This window comes from Leuresthes tenuis, unplaced genomic scaffold (assembly GCF_036924035.1).
Source record: "Leuresthes tenuis unplaced genomic scaffold, fLeuTen1.0.hap1 SCAF_21, whole genome shotgun sequence".
Taxonomy (NCBI): Eukaryota; Metazoa; Chordata; class Actinopteri; order Atheriniformes; family Atherinopsidae; genus Leuresthes; species Leuresthes tenuis.
Window position 1 is genome coordinate 1731642 of NW_027325375.1, and position 13798 is coordinate 1745439.

The window sequence follows — 13798 nt, forward strand, 5'->3', positions numbered from 1 at the left end:
CAGAGGTTTCTTCCTGGTTCTGGTTCTGCCAGAGGTTTCTTCGTGGTTCTGCCAGAGGTTTCTTCCTGGTTCTGCCAGAGGTTTCTTCCTGGTTCTGGTTCTGCCAGAGGTTTCTTCCTGTTAAAGGGAGTCGTTCCTTTCCACAGTCCCTCAGGCTCAGGACGGGAGATTGGACTGAAGACAAGTTTCGGTCCAATCTGTTGGTTTCCTTAGCTGGATATTCATTTTTTGAATTGGCTCCATATGAATTAATTGGATTATGATTACAATGAATTGAATTCCAATTGGCTTGAATTGGACTTTATTACTTAAGTGTCTTGAGATGACAATTGTTGTGATTTGGCGCTTTATAAATTTAATTTAATTGAAAAATGCTTATACGAGTCAAATTTCTCCTCTGCTGCCTGAAGCGATGAAATACCGAATGCTATTATGACCACAACTGGTTTTCTTTGAGGAGAGCAGTGACTTTCTTGAATCCCAGTCATGAATAGCACTGCAGCATTCACACTGATGATGGTCTAATGAACATCAGCTGGTGACTGAAGTTACAAATGATCTGACCGCAGATCGGTGCAGTTTAGAGACGATTTTAAAGCTTTTTCCATTATGATGCATGTCAGAAAACCTTTATCCATGTTATTGGATCATTTTCCTGAATAAATAGATCTCAAAGGATTTTATCTCACTTCTTAAACTTCTGTTTATGTAATAATAAAGTACAAATTAAAGGACCAACTTTAAACCTCACTGCAGTGCGATGATGATGTTATTATTAAGCACAAAGCTTGTGTTGAGTTTTTTGTGCGGACACACGTAAGCCGGGTTGCGAAAGCTGCTTATCAGACAAGACTCATCATGATAAACAACATGATTAATGTCAGCACACAAACAAATGTCTCATCAGCTGTCAGTATTTCACGTTCCTCCATGTAAATCAGACTCTACTGAATAAAATCCCTTCCAGTGAAAAAACTTTGTCTCTTTTTGTTGTTTTCTACTCATTCTTTATTTCTCATAAACTTTTTCCCCGTTCTTTAGCTCTCTTTCTTTCACACACACACATGAACAAACACACACACACTGTGGGCAGACAGGTGAGTAAACATTGTGTCGCTGTACTTTGGAGCTGTGGATTCTTCTTTCCGGCACCACTTTGGCTTTTGGGTCAAAATCAGACAGACAATGGACAGCAGCAACAAAATGGCCCGAGTTTGTCTGCTGGTTTTTATTGCTGCTTCGCAGCTGGAGACGTACGGACTGGGTGCTGAAGTCACAGAGGAAAACGCAGGTAAATAACAGCAGAACAGAGTAGATTGAGAAGGTCGGAGGCAGCCAAAGTTCAGAGCTGAAAAATATTCTTTTTTATCTTTTTTAAAGACTATTTTCTCTCCAGCTTTTAGATATCAAGTGATCCCACTGATGTTTTTGATAGAAGTTGCTTAAATTAATCAGTTTTCTGCTGTAACTCCACCAAACGTGTTGTTTCTTAAAAACACGGCTGGCTCTGTTTCTTCCAGCTGAACTTCAGAGCCACACAGAAACATAATTAGTGGGTTTTTTTCACCACGTTTGCTTCTCTTGACACAACCTCAAACTGACAGTGAGACATTTCTTGAACCCAGTATGTTTTCTTTTTGATAAGCAAAACATCTGGGAAGCATTTTTTAGAACACTGACAACTCTGATGCTTTTTAAAAACATATCAGTCAAGCAACAGTAGAGAGAAGTAGAGGCTGTTTGCAAGACCTGTGGAGCTACTGCTAGCTACTGCTAGCTACTGCTAGCTACTGCTAGCTACTGCTAGCTACTGCTAGCTACTGCTAGCTACTGCTAGCTACTGCTAGCTACTGCTAGCTACTGCTAGCTACTGCTAGCTACTGCTAGCTACTGCTAGCTACTGCTAGCTACTGCTAGCTACTGCTAGCTACTGCTAGCTACTTGTTTCCCTCCTCCACCACACCTGATTCAAAGGATCAGCTCTGCAGGGGCCTGATAAGGAGCCATTCACTGGTCCATGCAGATACCAAAATATGTGCCATGGTCTTTTTAAAGCAGATTAAATGTGAGGATCGGAGCAAGAGAACGCCATAATTTATCATTTATCAAGGGCTCAGTTCATATGCAACGATCACACAGTATGGCACCCAAATGTTAAGGTCTGACAGGGTTACACCAGGTTGCAAATATCAAGGGCTGAAGAATTAGTCCAATGTGAAAGTGTCTCTTGTTGTTGGTTTCAGAGACAGTCAGTTCACACAGACTCTTCGTCTCTATGACTTAAATCTCTGGTCACGACAGCAAACTTACGGTTGTGTTAAATAAGACAAAAAGGAATCAGACGTGAGTCGTCTGAACCTGGTAATGTGCATAAAGCCTAAGTTTAACATTTAATGTTACTGGAGTTGTGCTGCTTGTTCAATTGAATAAAAGTCAGTTTCCATGCAAAAATACACTTTAAATTCAGTCCAATCCATTGCATGCCAATTATAATCCAGTTAAATCCAATTAATTTCAGTCCAAATTAGTTCAATTCATATGGTTCCAGTTAAAAAAAAAGTTGTGTATCTAAGAAATCCAATGCAGCACAACCCTGACTTATTCATTCTTATCCATGTCAGGAACTGTGGTGAGGTAGGACCCAGATGCAGCTCTTTAGTGAAAAAAAACAAGGTTTATGCCTTAAAACAAGACAGGGAGCATGAACAAAGGGCGCGGATCAAAAATACTCAACGTGGAAAAAGGACTATGACAAAAAAACCAAGACTGTGAATAACAGAGAAACAGGACTATGGATAAATACATAGTAATAGTACATAAATACAATATACTATGACTAAGACAAAACAAGACTATGGCATGGAATACTAGGAATACCAAAGAAACAGGACTATGAGGCATAACCAACTTTATCTCTGTGACGAGGCATTAAGGGACAGTGAGGATTCTGCAGTGACTGAAAGGAAACCAGGAGGCTAAATACTGTGGAAGTGATCAGTGATATGAGGTGCAGCTGTGAACAAAGAGCCAGGTGACGTGGGTGAACCGAGATGGCTAGAACATAACATGATTAAACAAACTGTGACATAACATAAACTGACAAATCAGACTGTGACAATCAAACAAATGAATGGAAACCTCCTTAATTCCGTCATAGCTTCCCTCATGTTGATCCAACTTTGGTCAAGTACATCGGTCCATGCATGTCTTTCATAAAAGGTCTCTAAACATTATGCAGTGTGTTCATTTTAGCCCCTGAAAGTAGCTACTGAGGAACATTAATGTTCTTTTTGTGCCTCTCCAGGAGCCGTGTTCGTGTCAGAGCAGGCGGCGCACATGGTGCTGCGTCGCCAGCGCAGGTTCAACAGCGGCCATCTGGAGGAAATCCTTAAGAAAGACAACTTGGAGCGGGAATGTATAGAGGAGGTCTGCGTGATGGAGGAAGCCAGAGAATGCTTTGAAGACGATGAGAAAACTGTAGGTTATACCCAAATTATCGCCACGTTTTGACAATCTTAGAGCGAGGTCCGTCTTTAATGTCCGCGCTTCTCTTTCAGATGGAGTTCTGGGTCGGCTACACTGGTAAGAAAAGTGAAAGATAAGTTCCCCACTCAGACTTAAAAGCATTTGATCAATGCTTCATGCTCACGTGTAGATGGTGACCAGTGTAAGCCGCCGCCCTGCCAAAATGGAGGTGTGTGTGAGGATGGAATCAGCTCCTATGTTTGCTGGTGCAAACCAAACTTTAGCGGCAAGAACTGTGAGATCGGTGAGTGCGTTTTCCCACTTCCACGAGTGCCAATGTGCTCCGGGACGGCTGTTTATTCATTCAGCGTCTTCCTTTTGCAGAGGTGACCAAGCAGTGTTCGGTCAACAACGGCGGATGTGCGCATTTCTGTGCGATGCAGGGCCAGCGGGCCGTGTGTCGCTGCGCCAGCGGTTACCGACTGGAAGCAGACAGGAAGAGCTGCGAGCCCAGAGGTGAAACCAAATCAGACATCACACGCCTTTTTCTCTGTAACTAAAGTCTGTGGAACACCTCTAAGAATAGATGAAAAGCTCCAGTACGAAAGCTCAATCTTAAACAGATTAAAATCTTAAATCTCACCAGTTTCTGACCAAACGATGAAAATGAAGCCTTTTCATCAGCTTCTTACAGTTTGTCATTTGCTGGAAAACAATTGAAAAATGTTCCTGCACCAAAGGGTGTTTGCTGTGCTTTTTGTTGTTGTTTCTCTTTGGAAATGCAAATTGGAGACAAGTGGTGCCTGATCAGGCTGATGGAGACGACCAGTCAGAGAAGACAGAGTTCCTAGCTTTTGATTTTGCAAGAAATGTAGATATGAGTAAGAAAATGACATTTGAAGATGTCTCGATTCCCAGCATGCATCGTAGGTCAAAGACAACATGAATGGGAGCGACTGTGACCATATTTCTGAGTTTATGGCACTAATCTTTGAAAAAGAAACCCAGACAAATAAAGAACATGGCCTGAATACAACTTCAGCTTCCTGTTAGCCCGATTTTTTTTTTCATTGGAAGCCCAGGAACAAGCTGGAGAAATCGTTTATTAATAAAGTATTTATTAGTGGTCACATAGTAAAGTATATTGCAGCTGGACTCAGAGTGCCAGAGCCCCGATATCCGGAAACATTTCATATTTATATTCAGCTTTATCTCTTTATATCATATTTATATTCAGCTTTATCTCTTTGTATCATATTTATATTCAGCTTTATCTCTTTGTATCATATTTATATTCAGCTTTATCTCTTTGTATCATATTTATATTCAGCTTTATCTCTTTGTATCATATTTATATTCAGCTTTATATCATATTTATATTCAGCTTTATATCATATTTATATTCAGCTTTATATCATATTTATATTCAGCTTTATCTCTTTATATCATATTTATATTCAGCTTTATCTCTTTATATCATATCTATATTCAGCTTTATCTCTTTATATCATATCTATATTCAGCTTTATCTCTTTATATCATATCTATATTCAGCTTTATCTCTTTATATCATATCTATATTCAGCTTTATCTCTTTATATCATATCTATATTCAGCTTTATCTCTTTATATCATATCTATATTCAGCTTTATCTCTTTATATCATATTTATATTCAGCTTTATCTCTTTATATCATATTTATATTCAGCTTTATCTCTTTATATCATATTTATATTCAGCTTTATCTCTTTATATCATATTTATATTCAGCTTTATCTCTTTATATCATATTTATATTCAGCTTTATCTCTTTATATCATATTTATATTCAGCTTTATCTCTTTATATCATATTTATATTCAGCTTTATCTCTTTATATCATATTTATATTCAGCTTTATCTCTTTATATCATATTTATATTCAGCTTTATCTCTTTATATCATATTTATATTCAGCTTTATCTCTTTATATCATATCTATATTCAGCTTTATCTCTTTATATCATATCTATATTCAGCTTTATCTCTTTATATCATATCTATATTCAGCTTTATCTCTTTATATCATATCTATATTCAGCTTTATCTCTTTATATCATATCTATATTCAGCTTTATCTCTTTATATCATATCTATATTCAGCTTTATCTCTTTATATCATATCTATATTCAGCTTTATCTCTTTATATCATATCTATATTCAGCTTTATCTCTTTATATCATATCTATATTCAGCTTTATCTCTTTATATCATATCTATATTCAGCTTTATCTCTTTATATCATATCTATATTCAGCTTTATCTCTTTATATCATATCTATATTCAGCTTTATCTCTTTATATCATATTTATATTCAGCTTTATCTCTTTAATCATATTTATATTCAGCTTTATCTCTTTATATCATATTTATATTCAGCTTTATCTCTTTATATCATATTTATATTCAGCTTTATCTCTTTATATCATATTTATATTCAGCTTTATATCATATTTATATTCAGCTTTTTCTCTTTATATCATATTTATATTCAGCTTTTTCTCTTTATATCATATTTATATTCAGCTTTATCTCTTTATATCATATTTATATTCAGCTTTATCTCTTTATATCATATTTATATTCAGCTTTATATCATATTTATATTCAGCTTTTTCTCTTTATATCATATTTATATTCAGCTTTATCTCTTTATATCATATTTATATTCAGCTTTATATCATATTTATATTCAGCTTTATCTCACAGAAGTTGTATTCACACTTGTCAGAGTATAATTGGCCAGTTTTTAGTGGCCTGATCAGGCCAAACACTGTCCTTGTTGTGTTCTTTGGATGTTACTAAAGTACTATAGTATACTATAGTATATGTTATAAACTGTTTTAGGCTCGGATCTAATGTACCAGACCTATCTGCCCTAATACAGATGTTCTGTCTGACCCAGTTGTTTATGTCCTTCTAAGGTTTTGGACCATTTAAGGTCATCTGTTGTGCAGTATGAGCAAAGTGGAAAAGTACCAGCTAGGAACAGGTTATTTAGTAAAATACAGAATATGAATTTATGTTATAACATTCCTAACCCGATCCTAACACAAATACAGTTTTCCCAAATGAAAACGACTGGTTCTTTGCTGAATTTAATCAAAGTATTTCACAAAGGCCTGCAGGAAGCACACTATAGAGGTTTAAAGAGGAGTGAATCCCGCTCTGTTTTGCTTATTTTCCCTCAGAACAGTTCAGCTGTGGCCGTACGAGCCCGGCGTCCGGCTCCGTCGGCAGATCCATCGTACAGGCTCCGAACTCAGGAAACACCCCTCGATCGATGCAAAATTCCACCAAAACTCAGCAGGATGACTACTATGACGACACCACAACACCGCTGTATGACTACCTGGACTTTTCCACAAACGTGTCAGACCTGCTCAACGGCTCTCTGGACTCAGCAGTGGATCCACAGTTGGATTCTGCTGCCTCTGCCGGTGCATCTGAGGCTGCTGGGGGTCCCAGCGAAAAGAAGGAGCTGCCCTCCTGGGCTTTCCCCACGCTCCCCACCATCAGAGCTGAGGGCAACGTCAAGCAGAGGATTGTGGGAGGAGACGAGGCTCTTCCTGGAGAGATACCGTGGCAGGTACTGCAGTAAAGTAGTGAGAATGAAGGTCGAGTCAAGGTGACAGATGTGAGATCACATGACTTCCTGCTTCCCTTCAATCTGAAATCAGTGCGTAATGTGGACAGCGGGCTTTCTGCAGGACTTTGCCACCACTGCAGGGTCAGGATTGTGGTGAACCTGTCACACCTTTCCTCACTTTGCTCTCTTTTTAATTTCTCAGATGATTTTATGTACATGTGACATTATTGTGGTTATTAACTTGTGTTTCCCTGTTCCAGCAGGTATCCTTTGAATGGTGTTATGGTGTTTTTCCCCCCTCTTTTCCCTCTTTTCTGTCTTCTCAAACCCCAGCTGGTCGAGGCGGATGGACACCCTTCCTGGTTCTGGTTCTGCCAGAGGTTTCTTCCTGGTTCTGGTTCTGCCAGAGGTTTCTTCCTGGTTCTGGTTCTGCCAGAGGTTTCTTCCTGAGTCTGGTTCTGCCAGAGGTTTCTTCCTGGTTCTGGTTCTGCCAGAGGTTTCTTCCTGGTTCTGGTTCTGCCAGAGGTTTCTTCCTGGTTCTGCCAGAGGTTTCTTCCTGGTTCTGGTTCTGCCAGAGGTTTCTTCCTGGTTCTGGTTCTGCCAGAGGTTTGTTCCTGGTTCTGGTTCTGCCAGAGGTTTCTTCCTGGTTCTGTCAGAGGTTTCTTCCTGGTTCTGGTTCTGCCAGAGGTTTCTTCCTGAGTCTGGTTCTGCCAGAGGTTTCTTCCTGGTTCTGCCAGAGGTTTCTTCCTGGTTCTGGTTCTGCCAGAGGTTTCTTCCTGGTTCTGTCAGAGGTTTCTTCCTGGTTCTGGTTCTGCCAGAGGTTTCTTCCTGGTTCTGTCAGAGGTTTCTTCCTGGTTCTGTCAGAGGTTTCTTCCTGGTTCTGGTTCTGCCAGAGGTTTCTTCCTGAGTCTGGTTCTGCCAGAGGTTTCTTCCTGGTTCTGGTTCTGCCAGAGGTTTCTTCCTGGTTTTGGTTCTCCCAGAGGTTTCTTCCTGGTTCTGGTTCTCCCAGAGGTTTCTTCCTGGTTCTGGTTCTGCCAGAGGTTTCTTCCTGTTAAAGGGAGTCGTTCCTTTCCACAGTCCCTCAGGCTCAGGACGGGAGATTGGACTGAAGACCAGTTTCGGTCCAATCTGTTGGTTTCCTTAGCTACGATATTATTTTTGAATTGGCTCCATATGAATTAATTGGATTATGATTACAAAGAACTGAATTCCAGTTGGCTTGAATTTGACTTTATTATTTAAGTGTCTTGAGATGACATTTGTTGTAATTTGGCGCTTTATAAATAAAGTTGAATTGAATTGAAAAATGCGATAAATAGTATATATATATATATATTTAGTTGCTTTTAGCTTCCATAACTATAAACGCTTGAATAAGGCCAAAATGGCAGTTTATGGCCCCACTAACAGTCTGAGAAACGCTGGGATGACACATTATTTTCAGAAATATCGTAGCTGGAAATAACCTTTAATTGGAAACATGTGCCTGAGCTTGAAAAACGGTGACTTGTGAGGTCCTGAGAACATTAGAGCGGCTTCTTGCCCCCTGCTCGGTGTAGTTTTGTTGCTGCCCTGATCTGAGCTTATGAAGCGCTCGTGTTTGCAGGTGTCGCTGATGATTCCCTCTGAGATCCTCATGAGAGCGCAGCCCTTCTGTGGAGGTTCTCTGCTCAGTGAATTATGGGTCATCACTGCAGCCCATTGTCTGATGAAGACGGATATCAATAAAAGATTCTTCGTCAGAGCTGGTAGGCAAAACCAATGATTCTGCAGCTTTACGCTTCATTTCCAGGCCTCTGAGCTACAACTGTATCGATATGTGTCTAAATTTTCTAAAAAACGGCACTTTTTCTATGTAAACTTTCATGTTAGATCTTAATTAGCTCTTCTGGATGTCTGTGTTGCCTTAATTTTTTGATAAAGCACATTCTATATCACACATATATATATAACTTAATCAATTCTTTCAGGTGAACATGACATAAACGTGGATGAAGGTACAGAGAGCGACCATCTGGTGGCAGAGCGGCATATTCACCCCTCGTATAAATATGAGGAGTCACAGTTTGACCATGATATCGCGCTACTGAAACTCGCCAGTCCTGTGGAACTGTCCAACCACAGGCGTCCCATCTGCCTGGGCCCGAAAGAGTTCATACAGAGCCTCCTGAGAGGGTCCAGCAGCTCCCTGGTGAGTGGCTGGGGACGGCTGAAGTTCCAGGGCCTGGAGGCCACCAAGCTTCAGAAGCTGGGCGTTCCCCATGTGGACCGAACCCTGTGCATACAGAGCAGCAACATCACACGCCACATGTTCTGCGCCGGGTTTGAAAACGAACAGAAGGATTCGTGTCAGGGGGACAGTGGCGGCCCGCATGCCACCAATTACAAAGGCACTTGGTTCCTGACGGGCATCGTCAGCTGGGGGGAGGAGTGCGCCAAGGATGGGAAGTATGGCATATACACCCGGGTCTCACGGTACTACCGATGGATCACTCAGAAGACGGGGATCAGAATGACCACCTGACACATGGGCCCATGAAAACGTTTCGATCTAATCTTAATCTGTCAATAAAATCTGTACAACAAACATTCTGAGTATTTAAGAGCCTTGGATGGAGCTGTACTGAGCCTCCTCATCACCTTTTAGTCAAATGTAATGGGACAGGAAGGGAATCTGGTTCCCTAAATGTGTGTTTTTCTCCACTGCAGCGCCCCCATGTCCTGCTTCTTCTGCAATTCCATCTATAAGGTTTATGATTCAGTTTATGATTCATTCAATCAGACGTGCCAAAAAGCACCAAAAGCAGACTTTTTATTTGTCTTACAGTGGTAGGAAAAGCACAGCAAGCTGGAGCTTCTACAACAGGATGATTAAACTTGTCAAAATCTTTGGAGTAAAATGAGTTTATCATTATGATTCATTCAATCAGACGTGCCAAAAAGCACCAAAAGCTGAATCTGGTTCCCTAAATGTGTGTTTTTCTCCACTGCAATTCTATCTATAAGGTATATATATTTGGTATCTATATTTTATTTGTCTTACAGTAGCAGGAAAAGCACAGCAAGCTGTGGCAGAAGCTTGCAGAACTTGTCAAAATCTTTGGGGTAAAATGGATTTATCAGATTCACCTTAAATCTGGGCCTTTGATCATTATCATTTATATTTTCTGAGACAACACACGGTTAGAAAGGATCTATCTGCTCGGCCTCCTCTCTTTTGGGTTCATCTTTGGTGCGAGGAAGGACCCAGATGCAGACTTCAAAAGTAAACTTGGTTTTATTAACAACAATGGCTGTGAATTAACATGACTATGAGGCAAAAGCAGACTTGGGAAAGTGAGGATTGTGGACCTGGAAGCTAAGTACTGTGGGGAGGTGACTGGTGATGACGAGCAGCTGTGAACAGAAACAGGTGACTTGAGTGAGACTAAGTGACAGGGGGAAAAACATGACCAGAAACCTGGAAAATGACCTGAAAACAAGGATATTAAAACATAAACCGTGACAGTCTTCTTCCTACGAAGCAGTTCATTTGATCCAAGAGTTACAGCCAACATGTAACCCATCAAACTTGAACTCTTGTTGATTAACTGAGTTTCATTTCTATCATATTAGATATGGGAAGTATGGCATATACACCCGGGTCTCACGGTACTACCGATGGATCACTCAGAAGACGGGGATCAGAATGACCACCTGACACATGGGCCCATGAAAACGTTTCGATCTAATCTTAATCTGTCAATAAAATCTGTACAACAAACATTCTGAGTATTTAAGAGCCTTGGATGGAGCTGTACTGAGCCTCCTCATCACCTTTTAGTCAAATGTAATGGGACAGGAAGGGAATCTGGTTCCCTAAATGTGTGTTTTTCTCCACTGCAGCGCCCCCATGTCCTGCTTCTTCTGCAATTCTATCTATAAGGTTTATGATTCAGTTTATGATTCATTCAATCAGACGTGCCAAAAAGCACCAAAAGCAGACTTTTTATTTGTCTTACAGTAGCAGGAAAAGCACAGCAAGCTGGAGCTTCTACAACAGGATGATTAAACTTGTCAAAATCTTTGGAGTAAAATGAGTTTATCATTATGATTCATTCAATCAGACGTGCCAAAAAGCACCAAAAGCTGAATCTGGTTCCCTAAATGTGTGTTTTTCTCCACTGCAATTCTATCTATAAGGTATATATATTTGGTATCTATATTTTATTTGTCTTACAGTAGCAGGAAAAGCACAGCAAGCTGTGGCAGAAGCTTGCTAAACTTGTCAAAATCTTTGGGGTAAAATGGATTCATCAGATTCACCTTAAATCTGGGCCTTTGATCATTATCATTTATATTTTCTGAGACAACACACGGTTAGAAAGGATCTATCTGCTCGGCCTCCTCTCTTTTGGATTCATCTTTGGTGCGAGGGAGGACCCAGATGCAGACTTCAAAAGTAAACTTGGTTTTATTAACAACAATGGCTGTGAATTAACATGACTATGAGGCAAAAGCAGACTTGGGAAAGTGAGGATTGTGGACCTGGAAGCTAAGTACTGTGGGGAGGTGACTGGTGATGACGAGCAGCTGTGATCAGAAACAGGTGACTTGAGTGAGACTAAGTGACAGGGGGAAAAACATGACCAGAAACCTGGAAAATGACCTGAAAACAAGGATATTAAAACAAAAACCGTGACACTCTTCTTCCTACAAAGCAGTTAATTTGATCCAAGAGTTACAGCCAACATGTAACCCGTCAAACTTGAACTCTCTTGTTGATTAACTGAGTTTCATTTCTATCATATTAGATACGGGAAGTATGGCATATACACCCGGGTCTCACGGTACTACCGATGGATCACTCAGAAGACGGGGATCAGAATGACCACCTGACACATGGGCCCATGAAAACGTTTCGATCTAATCTTAATCTGTCAATAAAATCTGTACAACAAACATTCTGAGTATTTAAGAGCCTTGGATGGAGCTGTACTGAGCCTCCTCATCACCTTTTAGTCAAATGTAATGTGACAGGAAGGGAATCTGGTTCCCTAAATGTGTGTTTTTCCCCACTGCAGCGCCCCCATGTCCTGCTTCTTCTGCAATTCCATCTATAAGGTGTGTAGAACAGAAGATTCAGTTTGATTCATTCAATCAGACGTGCCAAAAAGCACCAAAAGCAGACTTTTTATTTGTCTTACAGTGGTAGGAAAAGCACAGCAAGCTGGAGCTTCTACAACAGGATGATTAAACTTGTCAAAATCTTTGGAGTAAAATGAGTTTATCATTATGATTCATTCAATCAGACGTGCCAAAAAGCACCAAAAGCAGACTTTTTATTTGTCTTACAGTGGTAGGAAAAGCACAGCAAGCTGGAGCTTCTACAACAGGATGATTAAACTTGTCAAAATCTTTGGAGTAAAATGAGTTTATCATTATGATTCATTCAATCAGACGTGCCAAAAAGCACCAAAAGCTGAATCTGGTTCCCTAAATGTGTGTTTTTCTCCACTGCAATTCTATCTATAAGGTATATATATTTGGTATCTATATTTTATTTGTCTTACAGTAGCAGGAAAAGCACAGCAAGCTGTGGCAGAAGCTTGCAGAACTTGTCAAAATCTTTGGGGTAAAATGGATTCATCAGATTCACCTTAAATCTGGACCTTTGATCATTATCATTTATATTTTCTGAGACAACACACGGTTAGAAAGGATCTATCTGCTCGGCCTCCTCTCTTTTGGATTCATCTTTGGTGCGAGGAAGGACCCAGATGCAGACTTCAAAAGTAAACTTGGTTTTATTAACAACAATGGCTGTGAATTAACATGACTATGAGGCTAAAGCAGACTTGGGAAAGTGAGGATTGTGGACCTGGAAGCTAAGTACTGTGGGGAGGTGACTGGTGATGACGAGCAGCTGTGAACAGAAACAGGTGACTTGAGTGAGACTAAGTGACAGGGGGAGAAACATGACCAGAAACCTGAAAAATGACCCGAAAACAAGGATATTAAAACATAAACCGTGACAATCTTCTTCCTACGAAGCAGTTCATTTGATCCAAGAGTTACAGCCAACATGTAACCCGTGAAACTTGAACTCTTGTTGATTAACTGAGTTTCATTTCTATCTTATTAGATACGGGAAGTATGGCATATACACCCGGGTCTCACGGTACTACCGATGGATCACTCAGAAGACGGGGATCAGAATGACCACCTGACACATGGGCCCATGAAAACGTTTCGATCTAATCTTAATCTGTCAATAAAATCTGTACAACAAACATTCTGAGTATTTAAGAGCCTTGGATGGAGCTGTACTGAGCCTCCTCATCACCTTTTAGTCAAATGTAATGTGACAGGAAAGGAATCTGGTTCCCTAAATGTGTGTTTTTCTCCACTGCAGCGCCCCCATGTCCTGCTTCTTCTGCAATTCCATCTATAAGGTGTGTAGAACAGAAGATTCAGTTTGATTCATTCAATCAGACGTGCCAAAAAGCACCAAAAGCAGACTTTTTATTTGTCTTACAGTGGTAGGAAAAGCACAGCAAGCTGGAGCTTCTACAACAGGATGATTAAACTTGTCAAAATCTTTGGAGTAAAATGAGTTTATCATTATGATTCATTCAATCAGATGTGCCAAAAAGCACCAAAAGCTGAATCTGGTTCCCTAAATGTGTGTTTTTCTCCACTGCAATTCTATCTATAAGGTAT

General features: G+C 40.1%; 1 protein-coding gene across 1 annotated transcript; it reads left to right on the plus strand.

The window, feature by feature from the left end:
• Positions 1 to 1099: 1099 nt before the first annotated feature.
• On the plus strand, positions 1100 to 10859 carry LOC140279782 (coagulation factor IX-like). The gene is made up of 8 exons (XM_072374953.1): positions 1100 to 1291; positions 3305 to 3477; positions 3558 to 3582; positions 3656 to 3769; positions 3850 to 3981; positions 6699 to 7096; positions 8703 to 8844; positions 9067 to 10859. The coding sequence occupies exons 1-8, from the start codon at positions 1186 to 1188 to the stop codon at positions 9618 to 9620; spliced, it is 1644 nt and encodes a 547-aa protein (XP_072231054.1). The 5' UTR covers positions 1100 to 1185; the 3' UTR covers positions 9621 to 10859.
• Positions 10860 to 13798: the final 2939 nt, after the last annotated feature.